This window comes from Emericellopsis cladophorae (assembly GCF_022114955.1).
Source record: "Emericellopsis cladophorae strain MUM 19.33 chromosome Unknown NODE_2_length_1295279_cov_118_880017, whole genome shotgun sequence".
Lineage (NCBI taxonomy): Eukaryota > Fungi > Ascomycota > Sordariomycetes > Hypocreales > Bionectriaceae > Emericellopsis > Emericellopsis cladophorae.
In genome coordinates, this window is record NW_026250927.1 from 723,753 (window position 1) to 741,599 (window position 17,847).

General features: G+C 53.8%; 8 protein-coding genes across 8 annotated transcripts; 3 read left to right on the forward strand and 5 right to left on the reverse strand.

Moving 5' to 3' along the window:
- Positions 1-90: 90 nt before the first annotated feature.
- Positions 91-1,254, reverse strand: J7T54_006977 (CENP-B-like protein 1; the record flags this gene model as incomplete). The annotated part of the gene is made up of 1 exon (XM_051509426.1): positions 91-1,254. One exon carries the CDS (start codon positions 1,252-1,254, stop codon positions 91-93), a length of 1,164 nt encoding a protein of 387 aa, XP_051366191.1.
- Positions 1,255-1,975: 721 nt separating this feature from the next.
- Positions 1,976-2,313, reverse strand: J7T54_006978 (F-type H+-transporting ATPase subunit k; the record flags this gene model as incomplete). The annotated part of the gene is made up of 3 exons (XM_051509437.1): positions 1,976-2,015; positions 2,072-2,202; positions 2,275-2,313. 3 exons carry the CDS (start codon positions 2,311-2,313, stop codon positions 1,976-1,978), a joined length of 210 nt encoding a protein of 69 aa, XP_051366192.1.
- A 384-nt stretch (positions 2,314-2,697) lies between these two features.
- On the forward strand, positions 2,698-3,613 carry J7T54_006979 (Mitochondrial fission process protein-like protein; the record flags this gene model as incomplete). Its single annotated transcript, XM_051509448.1, has 2 exons — positions 2,698-2,894; positions 2,944-3,613. The coding sequence occupies 2 exons, from the start codon at positions 2,698-2,700 to the stop codon at positions 3,611-3,613; spliced, it is 867 nt and encodes a 288-aa protein (XP_051366193.1).
- A 1,351-nt stretch (positions 3,614-4,964) lies between these two features.
- Positions 4,965-7,854, reverse strand: J7T54_006980 (putative gmp synthase protein; the record flags this gene model as incomplete). The annotated part of the gene is made up of 21 exons (XM_051509459.1): positions 4,965-5,001; positions 5,061-5,119; positions 5,249-5,401; positions 5,456-5,629; positions 5,686-5,727; positions 5,785-5,796; positions 5,854-5,868; positions 5,923-5,951; positions 6,052-6,095; positions 6,145-6,221; positions 6,275-6,306; positions 6,360-6,747; positions 6,800-6,828; positions 6,890-6,962; positions 7,011-7,135; positions 7,184-7,248; positions 7,305-7,313; positions 7,372-7,411; positions 7,462-7,494; positions 7,547-7,694; positions 7,810-7,854. The coding sequence occupies 21 exons, from the start codon at positions 7,852-7,854 to the stop codon at positions 4,965-4,967; spliced, it is 1,629 nt and encodes a 542-aa protein (XP_051366194.1).
- An 851-nt stretch (positions 7,855-8,705) lies between these two features.
- Positions 8,706-9,590, forward strand: J7T54_006981 (uncharacterized protein; the record flags this gene model as incomplete). Its single annotated transcript, XM_051509471.1, has 1 exon — positions 8,706-9,590. The coding sequence occupies one exon, from the start codon at positions 8,706-8,708 to the stop codon at positions 9,588-9,590; it is 885 nt and encodes a 294-aa protein (XP_051366195.1).
- A 149-nt stretch (positions 9,591-9,739) lies between these two features.
- Positions 9,740-10,596, reverse strand: J7T54_006982 (uncharacterized protein; the record flags this gene model as incomplete). The annotated part of the gene is made up of 2 exons (XM_051509482.1): positions 9,740-10,347; positions 10,554-10,596. The coding sequence occupies 2 exons, from the start codon at positions 10,594-10,596 to the stop codon at positions 9,740-9,742; spliced, it is 651 nt and encodes a 216-aa protein (XP_051366196.1).
- Positions 10,597-11,987: 1,391 nt separating this feature from the next.
- Positions 11,988-14,103, forward strand: J7T54_006983 (uncharacterized protein; the record flags this gene model as incomplete). The annotated part of the gene is made up of 3 exons (XM_051509493.1): positions 11,988-13,023; positions 13,366-13,841; positions 14,041-14,103. The coding sequence occupies 3 exons, from the start codon at positions 11,988-11,990 to the stop codon at positions 14,101-14,103; spliced, it is 1,575 nt and encodes a 524-aa protein (XP_051366197.1).
- Positions 14,104-14,556: 453 nt separating this feature from the next.
- Positions 14,557-17,567, reverse strand: J7T54_006984 (uncharacterized protein; the record flags this gene model as incomplete). The annotated part of the gene is made up of 3 exons (XM_051509504.1): positions 14,557-14,735; positions 15,132-17,354; positions 17,405-17,567. 3 exons carry the CDS (start codon positions 17,565-17,567, stop codon positions 14,557-14,559), a joined length of 2,565 nt encoding a protein of 854 aa, XP_051366198.1.
- Between the last annotated feature and the right edge of the window lie 280 nt (positions 17,568-17,847).

The window sequence follows — 17,847 nt, forward strand, 5'->3', positions numbered from 1 at the left end:
GACCATACCCTGGCAGAGATTGATTTCATTACCCTGTGACCCAAACCTGCCAACGCCATAAACTAGCAATGTGAAACAACCATCATCTAATCAGACGACAACATGGGTTGACAAGTGCTCTACAGCTTCCTTTATCGTCCGCAGCATCCGTTGGTTGATGCAATATGGGCAACGAACAGGTGACTCCTCCTCTGCCATGGTTTGATTGGCCTGAATCGGCGTCAAGGTGAGATCAGGAGGAGGACCAATCTCATGCTCAGGACTGGTAAAACGCCCAACCACCGATTGGGAGCCATCGGGTGTTGACTCCATGGGGTGCGTGAGTGCTGCACGCTCGTGGCGCTCTCTTTCCTCACGAGCCGCGGCTGCGTGTTGCTCAGCAGCATCCTCCTCTTGCTGCAGTTGTCGGAGGGCATTCTGTAACACTATGTCAGGATCCTCGTCTCCGTACAATGATTGCTCCGGCTGTGGCGGTGGAAGAGTGGGAGGCTCCGTGTCTGACATGGGTGGCGGGAGGGACTGCTGTTGTGACATGCGCCTGATCACCTCATCGCGTACCAAGGCGCAGATGCCGAGAGACGGTTCCACGCCTACGCCTCGGGCGATCTGCTCCCTGATAGCCGCTGGACTCGTTCCTTGCGATACCTCCATGAAGCGTGGCAGACACTCTGCGAGGTAGTTGATGTCCTCGGCCATGTCCAGCCCTGGGTCGCCCTGGCGGCGTTGACGTCTGACCAGCAGGCCGTATCGCTTCTTGAACCTGTGTATCCAGCCAGGCGAGAATTCGGGCGGCGCGTCTTCTTTGTAACGAGGGAGCTGCGCGAACACAGCCTTGGCCTTCTCGCCGAGCTCTTCATTGGTGGGCTGCCGACCAGTGTTCTGCACCTGCTGGTACCACTTCAGGACGAGCTTCTCGACATCGGGCCAGTTCCCAAAGCGCAGACGCGACCCCGCCATGTGTTGCACCTCGCCATCGAGGCGCGAGTACTTTGGCGATAAAGAGTGCGAGACGGTCGACTGGCTAATGTGCTGACCATACTCAGAAAGGAACCACTCAATGCAAGCCTTGTGCGAAGGCCGGACAGATTGCGAATTGGCCCATCTTCGAAGCGCGCGTCTTTGATCGAGCGTCAGGGAATGGCGTTCCTTGGGCGGGAGGGACTTTGAAGTATCTGCAGCGCTGGTGTCAATGTGGCTGGTGTCTTCATTGCCGGGAACAAGGACAAGAGCCGGATCGGTGGTGACCTCGGTCATTGTGAGCCCCGGTATTCAATGCAAATGGAGCGCGTCGAGTTCAAATCGTTGTAAGCGAAGTGCGGTAGACCGAGGCGGAGCTTGCATTCGATTAAAGGAAGCGAGCGGACGATGCACGGAGAGATGCGGCTGGCGGGGGGGCTGGCGCCAATCCCCACCCTCACGTGACACATTTGCTGACCTACTTGCTGTTGCCACGACAGCGTGTAGCTAAGCAATGGGATTTACTACATGGGCTTTTACACGCAAGTGAACCACTGACGACATCAATGTAGCACATAGGGGGTGGTTGAATCGCTGGAGCATCAAATGCGGTACTGGCACTGTAGTGCACAATACCAGTACTCATTGGACAGCGCGATATGTTTGTCAAATAGTCACAGTTGCGAAGAGGTTCAACCCTGAGCAGCGTATACCGCTGTCTACGGAGAACATGGTCCAGTGTAGGTGATGGGTCGGCCGAAGTGGTAGCATCTAGCAATCCGACACGCGTTCAAGTCGACAACGTACTGCCGGAAGATTGCCAAGGTGCGGACGCAATGTCCGCCTCTATCATCATAGCACTATGCCTATCCCCTTGACGTAGAATTGATTCATGTTGGCACAAATACGGTTGAAGCGAGGGAGAAGTTCGAACGAGTAGCTGTGATTCACCCATTCCCCTCTATATGTACAAGCGTCGTACACGCCACCCAAGCTTCTCTCGTCATCGATTCGGGGCTTAGTGCTTCTTTCCGCTATCCTGCTCCTCGAGGAACTTCCTGTGAGGTGTCTGTTAGCAAACGCCGCATCGTAGTTGGAACTCGAGGACACGCACTTGATGAAGTCGGCCTCATCGGAGCTCGAGGCGTTCAGGGGAGGGGTGTTGGCAGCGGCAACAGGCTTGGAAGGACCAGACGCGGCGTAGTAGATGCCACCGAACAAGGAGCCGAGGACGCCCATGGCGAGCTAGATGGTTCAGTCAGCGATTGGTGTCGGGAGGATGCGAAATCGCGAGGGCCGTACATAGTGTCCGCCGACCTGACGGCCAGCAATGGTGTAGTATGCGACGCCAGCCATTTTGTTGATGGAATGCGACTGTGGTGGGAGGTGGTAGTGAGCGTCGTCGGGAATCAATTGATTGAAGTTTGATGGACCGAGATCTCAAATTCCCTACAGCACTAAGCTCGTGCCTCAGAAGCCAGGCCGAAAGGGTCCACGGATATACACCGGAAAGAAACGGCCTGAGAAGATGGACAGAATCCGGCCAGCAGATGTGGGCCAGCTTCTACTTGGCGTATAGAGAATCGACGTCACAGCTGCGCGGGCGCCTGGCCGTCCCGGTTCGACGCGACAGGGACATATTCAATAATTATTTTCCGCCAGCTTCATGAGCCCAACACCATTCATTTCGTGCTAGGCCTCCCAAATTAATCTCGTTAGTTCATCGCACAGACCCTCGACATGCCGTGGTGGGGGAAATCCGCAGACTCGAAAGAGTCCAAGCCTGAGCAAACTGCGACCACGTCGCAACCTCAACCTGCCTCGAACTTCGATCCCGACAAACTCCCCGATGCTCGCAAACTGCCCAAGGCAATGCAAAGTATTGTCGATAAGTCCGACAAAGACAGCAGCTTCTTTGACAATGTAGCCGAGGGATTGTGAGTGACTCTAGTGTCCTTTGAGTCCAACAGTGCTGACACGGAGCAGTGGACCAGATTCAACTGAGAGCAATGTGCGATACGCCGCCTACGCTACAAGAATACGAACGATCATGCTCTCGGCACACCGATATGTTGCTTACACCTCGGATATCGGCGAATCTTTTCGACCTGTGGCACACCCCAACATTGTACGGGCAGCGTACGGTATCTCTTGGTTGTACATCCTGGGAGATGTGTCGCACGAGGGCTACCGTGCGTACTGGCACAATCAACGGGTTTTGAACCCAAGTATCGAGCTTTCTGAACGCCAAGGGAAAGTCACAGGATTGCCCAGTGTGGAAACGGACACTACGAAGCTGCCAGGAACCGTGTCACCTTTGGAGGATTACCGGACGGTCATGGTACAGCGCGGTCTGTTCCAGAGTTTGGCGTCCATGGGTCTGCCAGCCTTTACTATCCACAGCGTTGTGCGATACTCGGGCAGGGCACTGAAGGATGCCAAAAACAAGACAGTGCGAACATGGGGCCCTATTGGTCTCGGACTAGCTGTCGTGCCATTCCTTCCTACCCTTTTTGACGAGCCAGTCGAGAATGCTGTCGAGTGGCTGTTCCACAAGGGGTTCGAGGCGTACGGGGGCAAGTCATATGTTGGCAATGCGCCTGTCACAGGCCGCGAAGACCTTCTGAGCAAGAAGCCAAAGGAGAAGGAGTTGTAATGGACTGTACAAGTAAACGGTATGTAAGTCAGCGTTGATTTAGGGAAAGACATAAGACCACTCTTCTTTTGGACACTTGTTTCTCCCGTCACCAAAGGCTTGCAAGTCATCATGAGTTTATCCACCCACGACTTGTCGCACAGGCATTCTTCGTCACAACAACTGCTTGCCTGTGCCGCATGTACGCCCATGCAAAAAGACCGGCATCGTTGAGGATGACAGCAAAATTAAATTATCGACTTGGGCCTGATTCGAACAGACGCTCCCGAAGGAACAAGATTTCTAGTCTTGCGCATTAGACCACTCTGCCACCAAGCCTGATAATAGAGATAAGTAGTCAGGGCATGCCATCTATGACGGCTGCTGGAGGAGGGGAAGGCTGCAAGTAGAAAAGTTCTGCAAAAAAGGGGGGCAACGAGTGACACAAGCTTGTCTTCAAGGGGGTCCGAACCGCCTGTCCTTCCAAGGCGTCCACAAGTCTTCGGCTATCCAAAGTCGCTCGAAGAACAATCAATCAATATAGTGCAAGAAAAAAAAGCAAGTCGACGTAGGCCTGGTTCGAACAGACGCTCCCGAAGGAGCAAGATTTCAAGTCTTGCGCGTTAGACCACTCCGCCACTACGCCGCGAAATGGATTTTTTTAAAATCGCTTCCTATGATCATTGTACATGACTGGCGCGGGAGGACAAAAGGAAGACTCAGACTCTTGTGTAAGAGAGCAAAAGAGAAACCGACTTGGGCCTGATTCGAACAGACGCTCCCGAAGGAACAAGATTTAATCTTGTGATTTCTAGTCTTGCGCATTAGACCACTCTGCCACCAAGCCTTGCAAACTATTGCCAAACTTTAGTATATGTATCCTTTACGTTGCTCGAGTTCAGACTTCTGCTGTCATCTACCGCTGAGATGTCCGCTAAGGGAGAATGGAGCGGCCTCTTCACCGAGTCAGTCATGCCCACGGAGTGATGAGAACTAAACACAACAATTGTTCACAATGAAGTGCTACTTGCATTCGCTGCCAGAAACAAGGGCCGGGAACACCCAGTCATCCCAGTGTTCGAGAAGGCTCACAAATTCTTCCCACAGGTACCGGCCCAAGGGCAGTCATTTTGGCGAATTATTCAAGGAGCGTAGTCATGCGATATTGAAGAAAACCATCACATGGCTAACGTAATCGGGCTTTGCACCTCGTTCGTGGACACTGGCATTTCTCCTAACCCTCTCCTGCGCTACCTAATCTATATGCCTTTCCAGACAACCCTCAAACGCCAAAAGTCGAATTTTACTTGCTAGCTGCCGCCGGCAACTACATGCACTCTACCACCTGCCAAGCAACCCCTCACAGCGTCGTTTATTCCAGCTCAATGGTGCCAGGGGGCTTTGAGGTCCTGATAATGCAAGGTCAGTTCGAAGCTCGATCCCAACGAAGGTGATGATTTTTACTTACAAGTCATACACCACACGAGAGACGCCGTCTACCTCGTTGCAGATCTTGCGGGAAATTTCCTGAGAGGCAGGTCAGTACGGAACGGTGCCACACTTTAGGGAAGAATGGAGTGAATGTGAGTAGAGAAAATGCCGTGGTATGGGAGACTTGGGGATCGAGGCCGTATGAACAAACTAGATTTGACTTACCTGAAGGAAGGCGTTGTCAAAGTTGAACACCTCCGCGCTCATGAAGTCCTTTGTACGGACAGCGCGGAGAATGATAATGTAGCCCCAGACCCGCTGGTCACCGAAAACACCAACACTGCGGCTCGTGTCGAGACCAGCAAAGGCTTGTGAGATCTAGGAAAGAACTGTCAGCTTGCGGCTGTCTTGGGCGGCAAATCAAGGACAAACCTCGTCGTAGAGCCCGGCCTCCTTGATCATGCTGATGAAGATGTGGTCGGCCTTGCGGGCAATATCTACTCGCTCCTTGGTAACATCGCCGAGGATGCGAATGGCGATGCCAGGGCCGGGGAAGGGGTGGCGGTTGACCAGGGACTCGTGGATGCCGAGCTGACGACCGATTGCCTGCAGAATTTAGCATACGTGAAAGCTTGGATGCTCCGCTGTTGGATGTAGCGTACCCTCACTTCGTCTTTGAACAGGAGCCTGAGCGGCTCGATAAGCTGTGAGAGAAATCAAGTCAGTTCGAATGTGCTACGGCAAGCGAGGCATGTACTTACACGCAGTCCTTGCTAAACAAGCCGTGTCAGTCAGTGCGTACCAAAACCCACGGGGGTTACTCGACTTACACCGTTCATCATCCTCTACATTCTCGTTAGCCAAGATGCTTCTGGGTCGAGTGCGCAGAGATTGCTTACCTCGGGCAGACCGCCTACGTTGTGATGGGCTGTTTCCCCTGTCAGCATTTGAACGCTCCGCGTTTTTGTGCAATAGGGGCAGCGTTCAGAAGCACCCCTGTGCTTCCGCAGATGTAATGGCTCGCTTACTCTTGATAGTGGCAGAAGGGCCCCGGAAGCTCAAAGACTCGATCCTACCGTGGCGTTAGCTTGGGATTGGCAACCTCCCCGGAAGAGACGTACACATCAGGGTACAGTGTTCCCTGCAAGAACCACTCCACTTTGCCGCTGTTAGGTGTGTTCTCTGCTTCCTTCTCGATCTGAAACGTCCTGTTAGCAAGTCAAGAGTGCTGTAAGACAAAATTGGGCGTACCCTGATGGCCTCTTTCTCGAAAAGATCGATGACTTGTACTGAGTCAGTACCACTGTGTGGACCTGAGAGATTTCAAGGTACGTACAAGTCGAGCCGATAATCTTGCGCTTCTTCTCGGGGTCAGAAACGCCCTCCAGACGGCTCAGGAAGAGGTCCTCGGCGTCGACTACCGTCAGGTTGATACCAAGATGCCTTCCGAGGGTCTCCTTAACCTCTTCGCACTCGTTCAGGCGCATGCAACCATTGTCGATAAGGATGGCCTTGAAGCGGTCGCCGATAGCCTCGCGCATCAACGCGGCTCCCACTGTGCTGTCTACACCACCGCTGCAAGCGCCTAGGACGAGTGCCCGGTCGCCGACGAGTTCGCGGATGCGAGCAATTTCGAGCTGCACAAAGTCGCCCATTTTCCAGTTTGGCTTCGCTCCGCAAATATCGACGCTGAAGTTTCGGAGCAAGTCGGTTCCACAGGGTGTCTGCGATCGAAGGTCAGGGGCGAGTCTATCGCGAGACTCGGGAATTACGTACGTGCTCCAGCTCAGGGTGGAATTGAACGCCTGGTCGCTGTGTTAGCAGACTTTCTTCATGATCAAAGGTTGGCGGCAGAAAGATCAATACCAAAGATAGGCTTCTCCTCGTGCGCGATACCGGCGAACTCGGAGTTCTTGGTGGCAGCGATCACCACAAAGCCCTGCTACAGTGAGTGACTCGTCCATGAATTTGAACTACGATCATGTACCTTGGGCAGGCTAATCAGCTTGTCAAAGTGAGACATGAAAGCCGCGACGCTGTCACCCAGCCCAGCGAAGAGCCGGTCGACATGGCTGTTCACCTTGGTGACGTTGACGTCAGCGTGGCCATATTCTACGAAGGTCAGCGCTGGTCTCAGAGGATGACCAAAGGATTGCGAACCTCGTGCCTCTCCGCGCGCAACGTTCTTTGAGTCGATTCGCCACGCAATCTCCTGGCAACCATAGCTGAGTCGGTACTGTTAGAATCGCAACGGGCGTCAAAGCTGGGAAGCATGTCGTACCAGATGCCCCTATGACTCCGTGTTAGTCTGCATCCTGAAACTAGAAGAGTCGATTGCATTGTCTCACAGGATGGGCACATTCAGATCAAAGACCGCGGGGTCCACATCTACACGTATGAGTACGAGGAATTGGACGTTCGGGAGACGGGCAGCTCACGGGGCGAGCCTTCGTCATAGACAGAGGCGGGACCTTGGATTTCTGTCAGAAGTGGACGCAGACTATGGCACAACAGGCTGCATACCTCCGGAAAACACAATGCCCTTGGGCTTCCATGTGAGTTCGGCGATCTTGGTGGTACATGGAAGCAGCTCGGCGAAGACGCCCAGGGAGCGCAGCCGGCGCAGGATCAGATGGCTTGTTTGAGAGCCGAAATCGAGAACGAGTATAGTCTATACATCCTCATGTCAGCCTATGACCTATTTTCCGAATCAATTCCGCCTCCACAGTCCGTCTAGAGGGTTCGCTCGCAATTCGCAGCCAATGCAGGGTACCGGTGGTACGTACGTCGAAGTTGTTGTGGGGCGCTTCGCCCTCAGTGTTGGGTGCCATTGTGATAGGGGTTTCGGCGGCGGTCAGTATTTGCAATGTCGCAAGTCGCAGTGCTCTTGCGCAAGGAAAAGATAGGAATGAATTTCGTGACTGGCGACGATACGAATCGGACACGATATAAATTGAACGTGACTCGCAACCCCTCCAAAAATTTAGCTGCCCCTCGGCTTATCGCGTCTTATCGTGTTCTATCTTATTCCTTTCTAGCGTAGCTCACCTTGATGATTCCGCGACCGGACGCGGTCACTCGTAATTCACAAAACGCATCTTGCTGAAACCCTTGACGATGTAGACGAGAAAAACACTCTTTGCAGTGTAGTGAGGTTTCAACCTCTATGTGCAGCTTTGCCATCATCAAGGCCTGTATCAGAATGAACCAATGCTCCTAGAGCCTCCCCCGCGCGAGTACAGTACTAAAAAGGTGCAACATTGACTCGGCCTTGAATAAGCCCAGGGTAGGTATAATGCGCAAGACGCGCACGCACGCGCCAAGATGCCACCGAGACCGACGAATCTCCAAAAGCAGATCACAAGACAGTTCAATCTAGGCAGTTCTCCGTCTCCTTTGTTACCACTTGCCCGCCTTCTCTTGACCGCATCAGCTGTACGTGACAGCAGAGTGCCTTGTCCACATTCATTTTGCAGCGCCCTTATCTCCGCTTCTAGGCCAGACCTTTCTAGAGGCTTCGCCGCCTGCTTCAGTCAGCAACACGCACGCCACCAAGCGCATTACGCATTCACGCCCTGCGCCCTTCGCACCAAGTCACTTATAAGGGGACCGAGGCCATACTATCTGCAGGATGGCATCATCAAAGGATTCCAACGGCCAGCAAGGCACTAGCTACGTCCAAATGCACGACAGACACGACGCAACTCTCGTAGGCACCCACTGCCAGTACGAATACTGCAACCAACTTGACTTTCTACCTTTTCGCTGCCAATCATGCGACCACACTTTTTGTCTCGACCACCGCACCGAGACATCGCATAAATGTACGAAAGCCGGCGCGTGGGCGGAGAGGAAGCGAAAGGCACAGCTCGCGCAGCCTGTCATTGGCGCCGGCAAGACGCTGAACGACCGCGTGTCACAGAAGCCCTGCGCGTCGCCTGCATGCAAAACGACGGTCGGCACATCGCTGACCCCGGGCGTCCACTGTTCGTCATGTAACCGGGATTATTGTCTGAAGCACAGGCTGAAGGAGGAACATGACTGCAAGAACCTCGTGCCGATCGGGGCGCGCCCGATACAGATCGACGTCGCACAAAAGACCAAGTCAGTGATGGACCGCTTCAAGGCCTGGGGCACCAAGCAAAAGGAGCAGGCAGGCAGGGCGTTGCCAAAACCAAAGCCTAGCTCCGCTGCTGCGCGTGTCGCGGCCGTAAACCAGCTCAAGAAAACGGCAAAGGGCGATGCGAAACTGGCGCCCGAGAAGAGAATCTACCTCAAGGTGGAGGCGGAGGCGGAGACGGCAAAAGCAAAGTTCCCCAAGGGTGAGTTCTTTTACTCGCAGGACTGGGTGGTCGGCAGGGTCCTGGATGCGGCGGCCAAGTCTCTGCAAGTTCAGAACGTCAACAACCAGAGCGCCAAGGAGGAGGACAAGCTGCGGGTCTTTCACGTGGAGGGTGGGCGAGTTTTGGAGTTCAATGAGAAGGTCGGGTCAGCCTTGCAGAGCGGCAACACAATTGTGCTCTTACGGGGCGTAGGGCCGGCGCAAGAGGATTTGATTACCATGTAGGAAGCGGGCGTTTTGTTCGCGCTCCTCGGCATTGCGTGGCGTTATTGGCATAACAGCGTTGTATCTCGAATGTTGAGCGGTGGTTTACGTGAAGACAGCACTTTCTGTTTGGATAAATTCATAGTCTTTCTCATGGGCAGGCAGGCTGATCAACGCTGAGTATATCCGCCGTCTACCCTCAAGTCCTCTCCTGAGATCATGCCACTTTCATCGCGACACAGGAACTCGACAGCGCCCGCAATCTCCTCCGGCAGAGCAAACCTGCCCGTGGGGATCTGGCTCTCCATGGCTTGTCTCTTGACCGGATCGGCCCATGCTTTCTTGCCCAGCTCTGTCAGTACAACGGTAGGACTGACAGTGTTGCAGGTGATGCCCAAAGGACTCCACTCTAGCGCCATCGTTCTCGTTAAAGCGTTGAGACCCGCCTTGGACGCGCAATAGGGCCCGTGGCCATCGAGCGCCACGTGTGCAGCCTGCGACGAGATGCTGACGATGCGGCCCGGCGGCTTCTCTTGCGTGGAAGGGTAGGATGTGTACAATCTGTGAAACGCCTGGCCAACGAACATGGGTCCCAACAAGTTGGGCACAATGTTTTTGGTCGCCTCCTCGGCTGTCGTCTCGGCCAAAGGGCTCACGGACACATAACCGGCCGCGTTGATGAGAATGGATGGGAAGAGGCCGTTCTCCTTGACGTATTGCTCGATCCTTGGGAATGCATCTCTGACACTGGGGTCGGAGGCAATATCACACTCGACAGCTGTTACGCCTGTTGGGTTGCTGCCCCCATATACCTTCTCAAGGACAGCGTTACGACGGGATGCCTCGAAAGGCGCATATAGCAACGCTAATTGCGCGCCTTCCTTTTGTAATCTCAATCCAATGGAAGAGCCGAGGCCGCCTGGGATCGTTCGTGTTCGTCAGCAGAGATATTGGCAGGCAGGGTAGAGCGGGAGTGCAACTCACCTAAGCCTCCGGAGATGATCGCCAAACGTCCTGCGTACGCCATGTTCTACTTCTGTCAAGTCGATATCACATACAGGAAGGAGAGGCGAGCGTGAGTTCGATATTTGGTCAATTTTGATGTGGTGTCAGGTGATTCAAGTTACACGACATATGCCACGACTCCCGCTATGCGATCGGGGACTGAGTGTGGGGGATGGGGGTTCCACCGCCCACGTCCTATAACAGTGGGGTAATCAAGCATTTCGTGTAACGCGGGAATAAAGCGAGATCTTGGACCATTTGGACGACAAGCGCCCTGCAAAGTTGCAATTATTGAATTTGTATCCGTAGGAGCATGTCGTAACGAGGCCTGCCTCAACTGTCGCCCCACTTTCACGACTTCACAAGCGATGGACGACTGTCTGTGCAATCCGGATCGGGACATGTCGAATCGTCAATACAGGCGTCAGTCATGTCAGCCTTAGGGGCCCCAGGGAGGCAGGGGTTCCTTTTACTCGCACGCCCTCAGCCTCGGCCGCCACAAGTTGTTGGCGACTTGTACTGACCAAGGCGGTTCGCGTGCATTTTGCCGCCGAGGGACGATACGACGTAGAGAAATCCTCCACGCGCGTGCACGAGGCGTTGCCGCCCTGGCCTCTCAAGCGACATGTCCGGACTTTACATGTCGCCATTGATCTTTGCACCCCTATGTCCAGCCTCGATTGACCGCGTTTGCGGGCCTCCATGTCCAGTCGTTGGGTCGTGGGCCTGGCCATGGCCCATGGTGGCTGCTCATGAGCGGTTATCATGGATCGCATTGCCCGAGTGCACTTTGGTCAGGTGCCTGAGGGTACAAGTACCTGAATCTGCTTTATGAAGACACATTCGGGACCATGGGGCAACACATGGCGTGAGGCTCGCCTGCCAGTAACCTGGAAGGGTACAGGTGAGGTAAGATAGCAGCTACGCACCAAGATCAAGGGAAAGTGTGATCTTTTCGACGTAAAATCCTTCTCATCAGCCTCCTTGCCACAGGCTCTTCAGGCGTCGTCTTCTTCCTGTCGGAAATTTACCACACTCAACCATGAACCCCCATGTCCGTTTCACGCCAGGGCAGCCGACACAAGAGGTGCACTTCCACGCGGCCAGTTCACAAGATCAACACTCCCCGTCCCGTAGGCGCACCACTGCAAGGCGCGTGCTGCCGTCAGCCTCGTGTTTAAAGATTGCATTTGGGAAGCGGCGCTTACGGAAAAGGACCAGATTCCAATGAAGGAATGCCACGAAAGATGCACATTGCTATTCAGCCAGGAAGGCGAAACAGGACGCATTTAGGACTCTTTAGGTTGTCTGCCTCACAGGTAAGTATAAAATCAGGTCCATCCTGCTGTGCATTTTTTCCTTCTGCACATTAAATACATCCCCAAGCTTTCGACAAGTACCTCTGTCCCTTCAATGACATCTCCGAACGACTACAGTGTCGGATGGATCTGTGCGATCAAAGTCGAATATCTGGCTGCACGGTTGTTCCTCGATGAAGAGTATGCACCTCTGAAAACTCAAAACCCGAACGATGACAATGTGTACACGCTTGGTCGTATGGGAGAACATAAAATCGCCATAGCCTGTTTACCAAAGGGCTCATACGGTACTGTGAGCGCAGCCAATGTCGCCAAGGACATGCTCCGCACTTTCACCAATATGCGATTCGGGCTCATGGTCGGCATTGGCGGCGGTGTTCCCACGAGCTCCCACGACATTCGACTTGGTGATGTTGTGGTGAGCACCCCTGATGGTGCCGACGGCGCTGTGCTGCAGTACGATTTTGGGAAGACGATCCAGGGAAAGCAATTCAAAATGACGGGGCATCTGAATCAACCGCCCCAAATCTTGTTATCTGCTGTGCAGAATCTTGGCATTGAACATCAGATAAATGGCCACACCATCGACGAAACGATTACAAGTATACTTGCCGCCAATCCTCGCGCGAAGAAGCAGTGCCAGAAGCCGGACCCCGAGTCAGATCTGCTGTACCACAGCGACGTCGTCCACACGGACGGGAAGGCGCCCGAATCTTGCATGACCGGGTGTGGCAATGCGTCGGATGTGATTATCACGAGACCGGACAGGCTTGATTACGAAAAGGGCACCCAAATCCATTACGGTCTCATCGCGTCGAGCAATTCGCTAATGAAAGACGCCAAGGTTTGTTTCCGCATCGCGACGCAGGTAGAAGACGCTGACCCTGAAACCAAGATACGTGACGCACTAGCCGGGGAAAGGAATGTCCTCTGCTTCGAGATGGAGGCAGCTGGGCTGATGCCATCCTTCAAGTGCCTGGCCATCCGAGGGATATGTGACTACTCAGATTCTCACAAGAACAAAATCTGGCAAGGGTACGCAGCAATGACAGCTGCAGCATATGCGAAGGGACTGCTTGGCAGGATCAGCCCGCAGCGGGTCGATGCTGAGAACAGAGTCTTGCTCGACCGTGAGTACTGCGACTCTATCAGATTGAGATGGCGCCGAACTACATGACGTCTTGGACGCTTCTATGCAGGGGAAGACAAAGGCTGACGGGTACAAGTTCAAGAGTCAGTTCAAGAGGTCCGAGATTTGACCAACGTCATTATCGAAAACACGAAAATAGACAAAATCCGTCAGTGGCTGTCCCCGTGTGATCCATCCACAAACTACAACCGTGCTCTGTCCGCTCGCTTCCATGGAACGGGGCAATGGCTTCTCGACAGCGAAGAATACGGAGCTTGGCGAACAAAACCGTCCTCTCATGCTTTTCTCTCGCTTCATGGAATGGCTGGTTGTGGCAAAACAGTCCTCAGCTCGACAATTATCCAGAGCCTCCTCGAAGAAAAGGGGATTCTGCTGTACTTCTTCTTCGACTTCAGCGACAAAGCAAAGCAATTTTTTGAAGACATGCTGCACTCGCTACTGTACCAGCTTTACTGCATATCGCCCAGTACCCATAAACCGCTCGATGAACTTCTCGATTCCATCGAACCATCACAGCCTAGCGTTGCCCAGATGATCTCGACTTTCAGTGCCATAGCGGGCGCAGTGGAGCGTTTACGCGTGGTTATAGATGCACTCGATGAATGTATCACGAAAAACATGCTGCTTGCATGGCTGCAAGACGTATGCGGGAGGAATACGCACTTGCAACTCATCACAACCAGCCGCCCAACGCATGACATTGAATCTTCCATCCGAAGCTGGGCTCCTCCGAGGGCAGATGTGTTCCTCGGGGCCGGTCTCATTGACCCAGGCATATGCGAGGTCATCCACGACAAGGTATATCACGGTGAAGAGCTAAGTCACTGCCGCAAGAGGCCAACTGTCTTGACGAAGATTGTGACCGCATTGCGAAAAAAAAAACCAAAAAAAAAGAAGAAAAAAAAAAAAGAAAGAAAAAAAGAGACGGGATGTATGTGGCTTCATCAACCCCAAGGATGTTTTGAGCAGTATGACCCCGACTGACGCGCCTATGCAGGTTTCGTTCGGCCACCTGCCAGCTCGCAATGCTGGAAGGGTGCTGCGATTACCAGGAGCTTGAAGATGCGCTCCAGTCGCTCCCCCCGTCTTTGGATGAAACCTACACCCGTATCATCGATTCGATTCTTCAAATCGCCTGGCCAAGGCATTTCGCTTCTTGCAATTCCTCACTCACGCTAGCCGCCCCCTGAGGATTGAGGAGCTTGTCGATGGAACCATCGTGCGTCCCACTGGAGAGCCCATTTTCGATGAGAATAATAGGCTCCCAGTGCCTGACGAGATTCCATTGTATTGCTTGAGCCTAGTGATGGTGGTGGTGTACAGGTCTTACAATACTCGCCCAAGTCAGAGAAAAAGCAAAAAGCACTTCGACTTTCACATTTTTTGGTCGAAGAATCGCTGATCTCTGATGATGGCAGGGAATCAGGCAACGCAACCTACCGTCTCGTTCGGTGCTCGTGGGCTGGGGGGAACCCAGACTGTCGGCATTATCAGGCACCGGTGCGGGAGTTTCTCAGGGGCTGTTATCGGGGACGGTGTAGTCTCCGAGAGAGTTTGAAACGCAGATCGTCTGATTGACCTTGTCCTCGATGTTGTCACAACGTCCATGGATGTCTGGATTCCAGGCTCGCAACTCGGCTTTGTTGATGTCATTGGCCAATCTGATCGAGCCGCATGGATCTCCGTCTTGAACTGTGTACACCTCGCAATGTTCCCTGATGCATAGGGTGCCTGATGAGGGGAAGTGCTCCAGAGAACAGTCGAGGCCGTTTGATTATTCTTTATCTAAAGAAGATACTAATACTAAAAAAACATAAAAAAGCGTCAAGTAGTGGTATAAGCCGAATATATAGCATAACTAATCAAGGCAAACATACCGACAAATAACATAAATATGTATAGGTTGTCAATAGCACAAAGCCCCGATTTCGTCCCCTGTCTCACAGTGCTATCTTGGCGTTCAATCACTCCCTCTGGCTATAACTACCTTATTGAATCGCTCCTTACTTAAATATTCGGCATTTCATAAATGTCATCGGGGTCTGTAGCTGTCAGTCTTGATCACCACGTTTCGATCGGCCAGCTTACCTTTGCCATTGGCTGTGATATATTCCCTGATCTCGGCCACCTCCTCTTCGATCTTCCGTACCAGCTCGTCGAGCTTGCTCTTGACCTTGTCGTCTCTGCCAGCCGCGGCACGCAGAGCCCTGGCGGCCAGGTCGTACCGACTGACCTGGTTCAGCATCATCATGTCAAAGGGCGTCGTTGTGCTGCCCTCTTCCTTGTAGCCCTCGACAGACATGCGTTCCGGCCTGTGGCGTCCAAAGATCAGACCCTGCAGCTCCGCGGCGTATCCGTGGTAGTTGAAGAGCACTGGCCGGTCGTCGGTGAACATGTCGATAAAGTTCGCACGCTGCAAGGCGTGCGGGTGGCGTGACTCGGCGGCGAGGACCATCAGATCCGTGACGTTGATCACACGCACGCGGAGGCTGGGAAGTAGCTTCTTGAGGACCTGTACGGCAGCAATCACCTCGAATGTCACCTCAACACCAATACCCACGAGGACCACGTCCGGCTCCTGGCCCTCTTCCTCGGAAGAGGCAAACTTCCAGACGGAAGCGCCCCGCTTACAGTGCTCGGCAGCGTCCTTCTCCGAGAGATAGACGGCCGTGGGCTGCTTGGAACCGATCATGAGGTTGACGTAGTTTTTGGACTTCAGGCAGTGGTGAATGGTGCTGAGGAAGCAGTTAGCGTCCGGGGGCAGATAGACACGGGCGGCCTCGGCCTTGAGGTTGAGCACGGCTCCGATGAAGGAGGGGTTCTGGTGGGAAAAGCCATTATGCTCCTGGCGCGCCCATGTGCTGGTCTCGACGTAGTTAATGGAGCTAATGTCGCCGTGCCAGTCGGTCTCGTGCGCCATCTTGTTGAACTTGGAGTACTGCACCATCATGGTGTGGACGATGCCCAGGAAGGCCTCGTAGCTGGGGAAGAGGGCGGTGCGGCCGGTCAGCGTGTAGCCCTGCATGAATCCTTGGCAGCAATGCTCCGACAGGATCTCAATGACGCGGCCGCCCTGGGCGCGGGAGTATTGATCCCACTGGAAGTTGCGGCCGGTGTGGTCCAGGATGGCGCTCAGCTTGTTGCTCTCGAGCTCGTCGGGGGAGAAGACACGGAAGCTTTTTGGGTTCGCCTGGGAAACTTGATCCAGGAACCTGCCCGTTTGCTTCATGCTGCTGATATGTTGGGCCCTCTCGACCGCCAAGGGCCTCCAGTCTGGCAGGTCCAGAGCCTTGTGTGGATCGTAGGTCATCTTGAGCTGACCAAGCCTCTTGGAGCTGTCTTTGGGAAGAATTGAAAGAATGCTGTCAATGGGTTTGCTGCCCTTGAGAAGGCGTCCGGCATCATAGCTCTGCAACCACTCTTGGAGCAGCTTCAGGTACTTCTCGTCCTTGTTGGCTGAGGGTACAGGGATCTGGTGAGAATTGAACGATCCCTCAATGAACTTTCCGTCAATCTTCTTGGGGCCAGTCCAGCCCTTGGGCGTGCGCATGACAATCATGGGCCAGCGGGGCTTGACGATGGGTTTGCCCGAGCGCGCAGCAGTCTGGATCTTCTTGATCTCGGCAACGGCCCATTCCATGGCGCCATGCAGCTCCCCATCAATGTTTTCGAGGTCCTCTACGATGCAGACCTGGTAGCCATAGCCTGAGAAGAGAGACACGATCTCCTTGTCGTCCATGCAGCCAAAGATGGTGCGCTCGCTGATCTTGAAGCCGTTCACGTGCAGAATGGGCAACACGGCACCAGACTCGGCAGGGTCAATGTACTTGATGGCGTGCCACGCTGTTGCTGTGGGACCGCTTTCGGCCTCACCATCACCAACGACACAAGTAACGATGAGATCGGGGTTGTCCATGACGGCACCGAAAGACACGGCCAAGGCATAACCCAGCTCACCACCCTCGTGGATGGATCCGGGCGTTTCGGAATTGATGTGGCTAGGGAAGCCTCCGGGCACGGAGAATCCTGTGATGAGATTCTTCAAGCCGTCCTTGTTGACGGTATACTTTTTGGGGTAGAATCGCTCCAAGGATCCCTCGAGCCAGAGGGCAGCCAAAGCAGCGGGGGCACCGTGGCCTGGTCCAATGACGAAGATCATGTCCATGCCATGATCCCTGATGAGAAGGTTGAGATGCGACCAGACGAGAATGAGACCAGGACAGGTACCCCAGTGACCAAGGAGTCTTGGCTTGACATGCTCAAGTTGGAGGTCTTGTTCTATGAGCACATTGTCGCGGAGGAAGATCATGGCTGTGGTCATATTAGACGTAGGTACCCTGGAGAGATGTCGTCGTACTCACAGCCAGCAATGTAGCACGCCGCGTGTTGAAAGTCATTGAGTGACTGAGCATCCTCCTTCCTGAGGAGTGTCTTGTCAACCTTGACAGCCAGCTCCAGGGTTCTGTCTGGGAGGTGACTGGGCAGAGCCGGGGGGTTGGGCTGGTCTATCACTTCGCCAGGCATCGTGGAATCGTGTGGGGTCTACTGTCTGGCGACTGTCTTGGTTCCTAGGAAGTTGAAAAGATGAAGGCTGAGGCAGGGGACGCGTCAAATATCCCACTCTGCCGTGATGTCGCCATGATCAAGATCGCGCGGCTTTGTGAGGTATCGATGACGTCGCGCTGCTCTGCTCCCTCTGGGCTCCACGCTCAAGGCTTGGCTGGGCTGGGATTATATTCTAGTAGCAATCGCATTATCATTTAAATGTACATCGAGGATGCCGAAGCTCAAGATAATTCAAGAT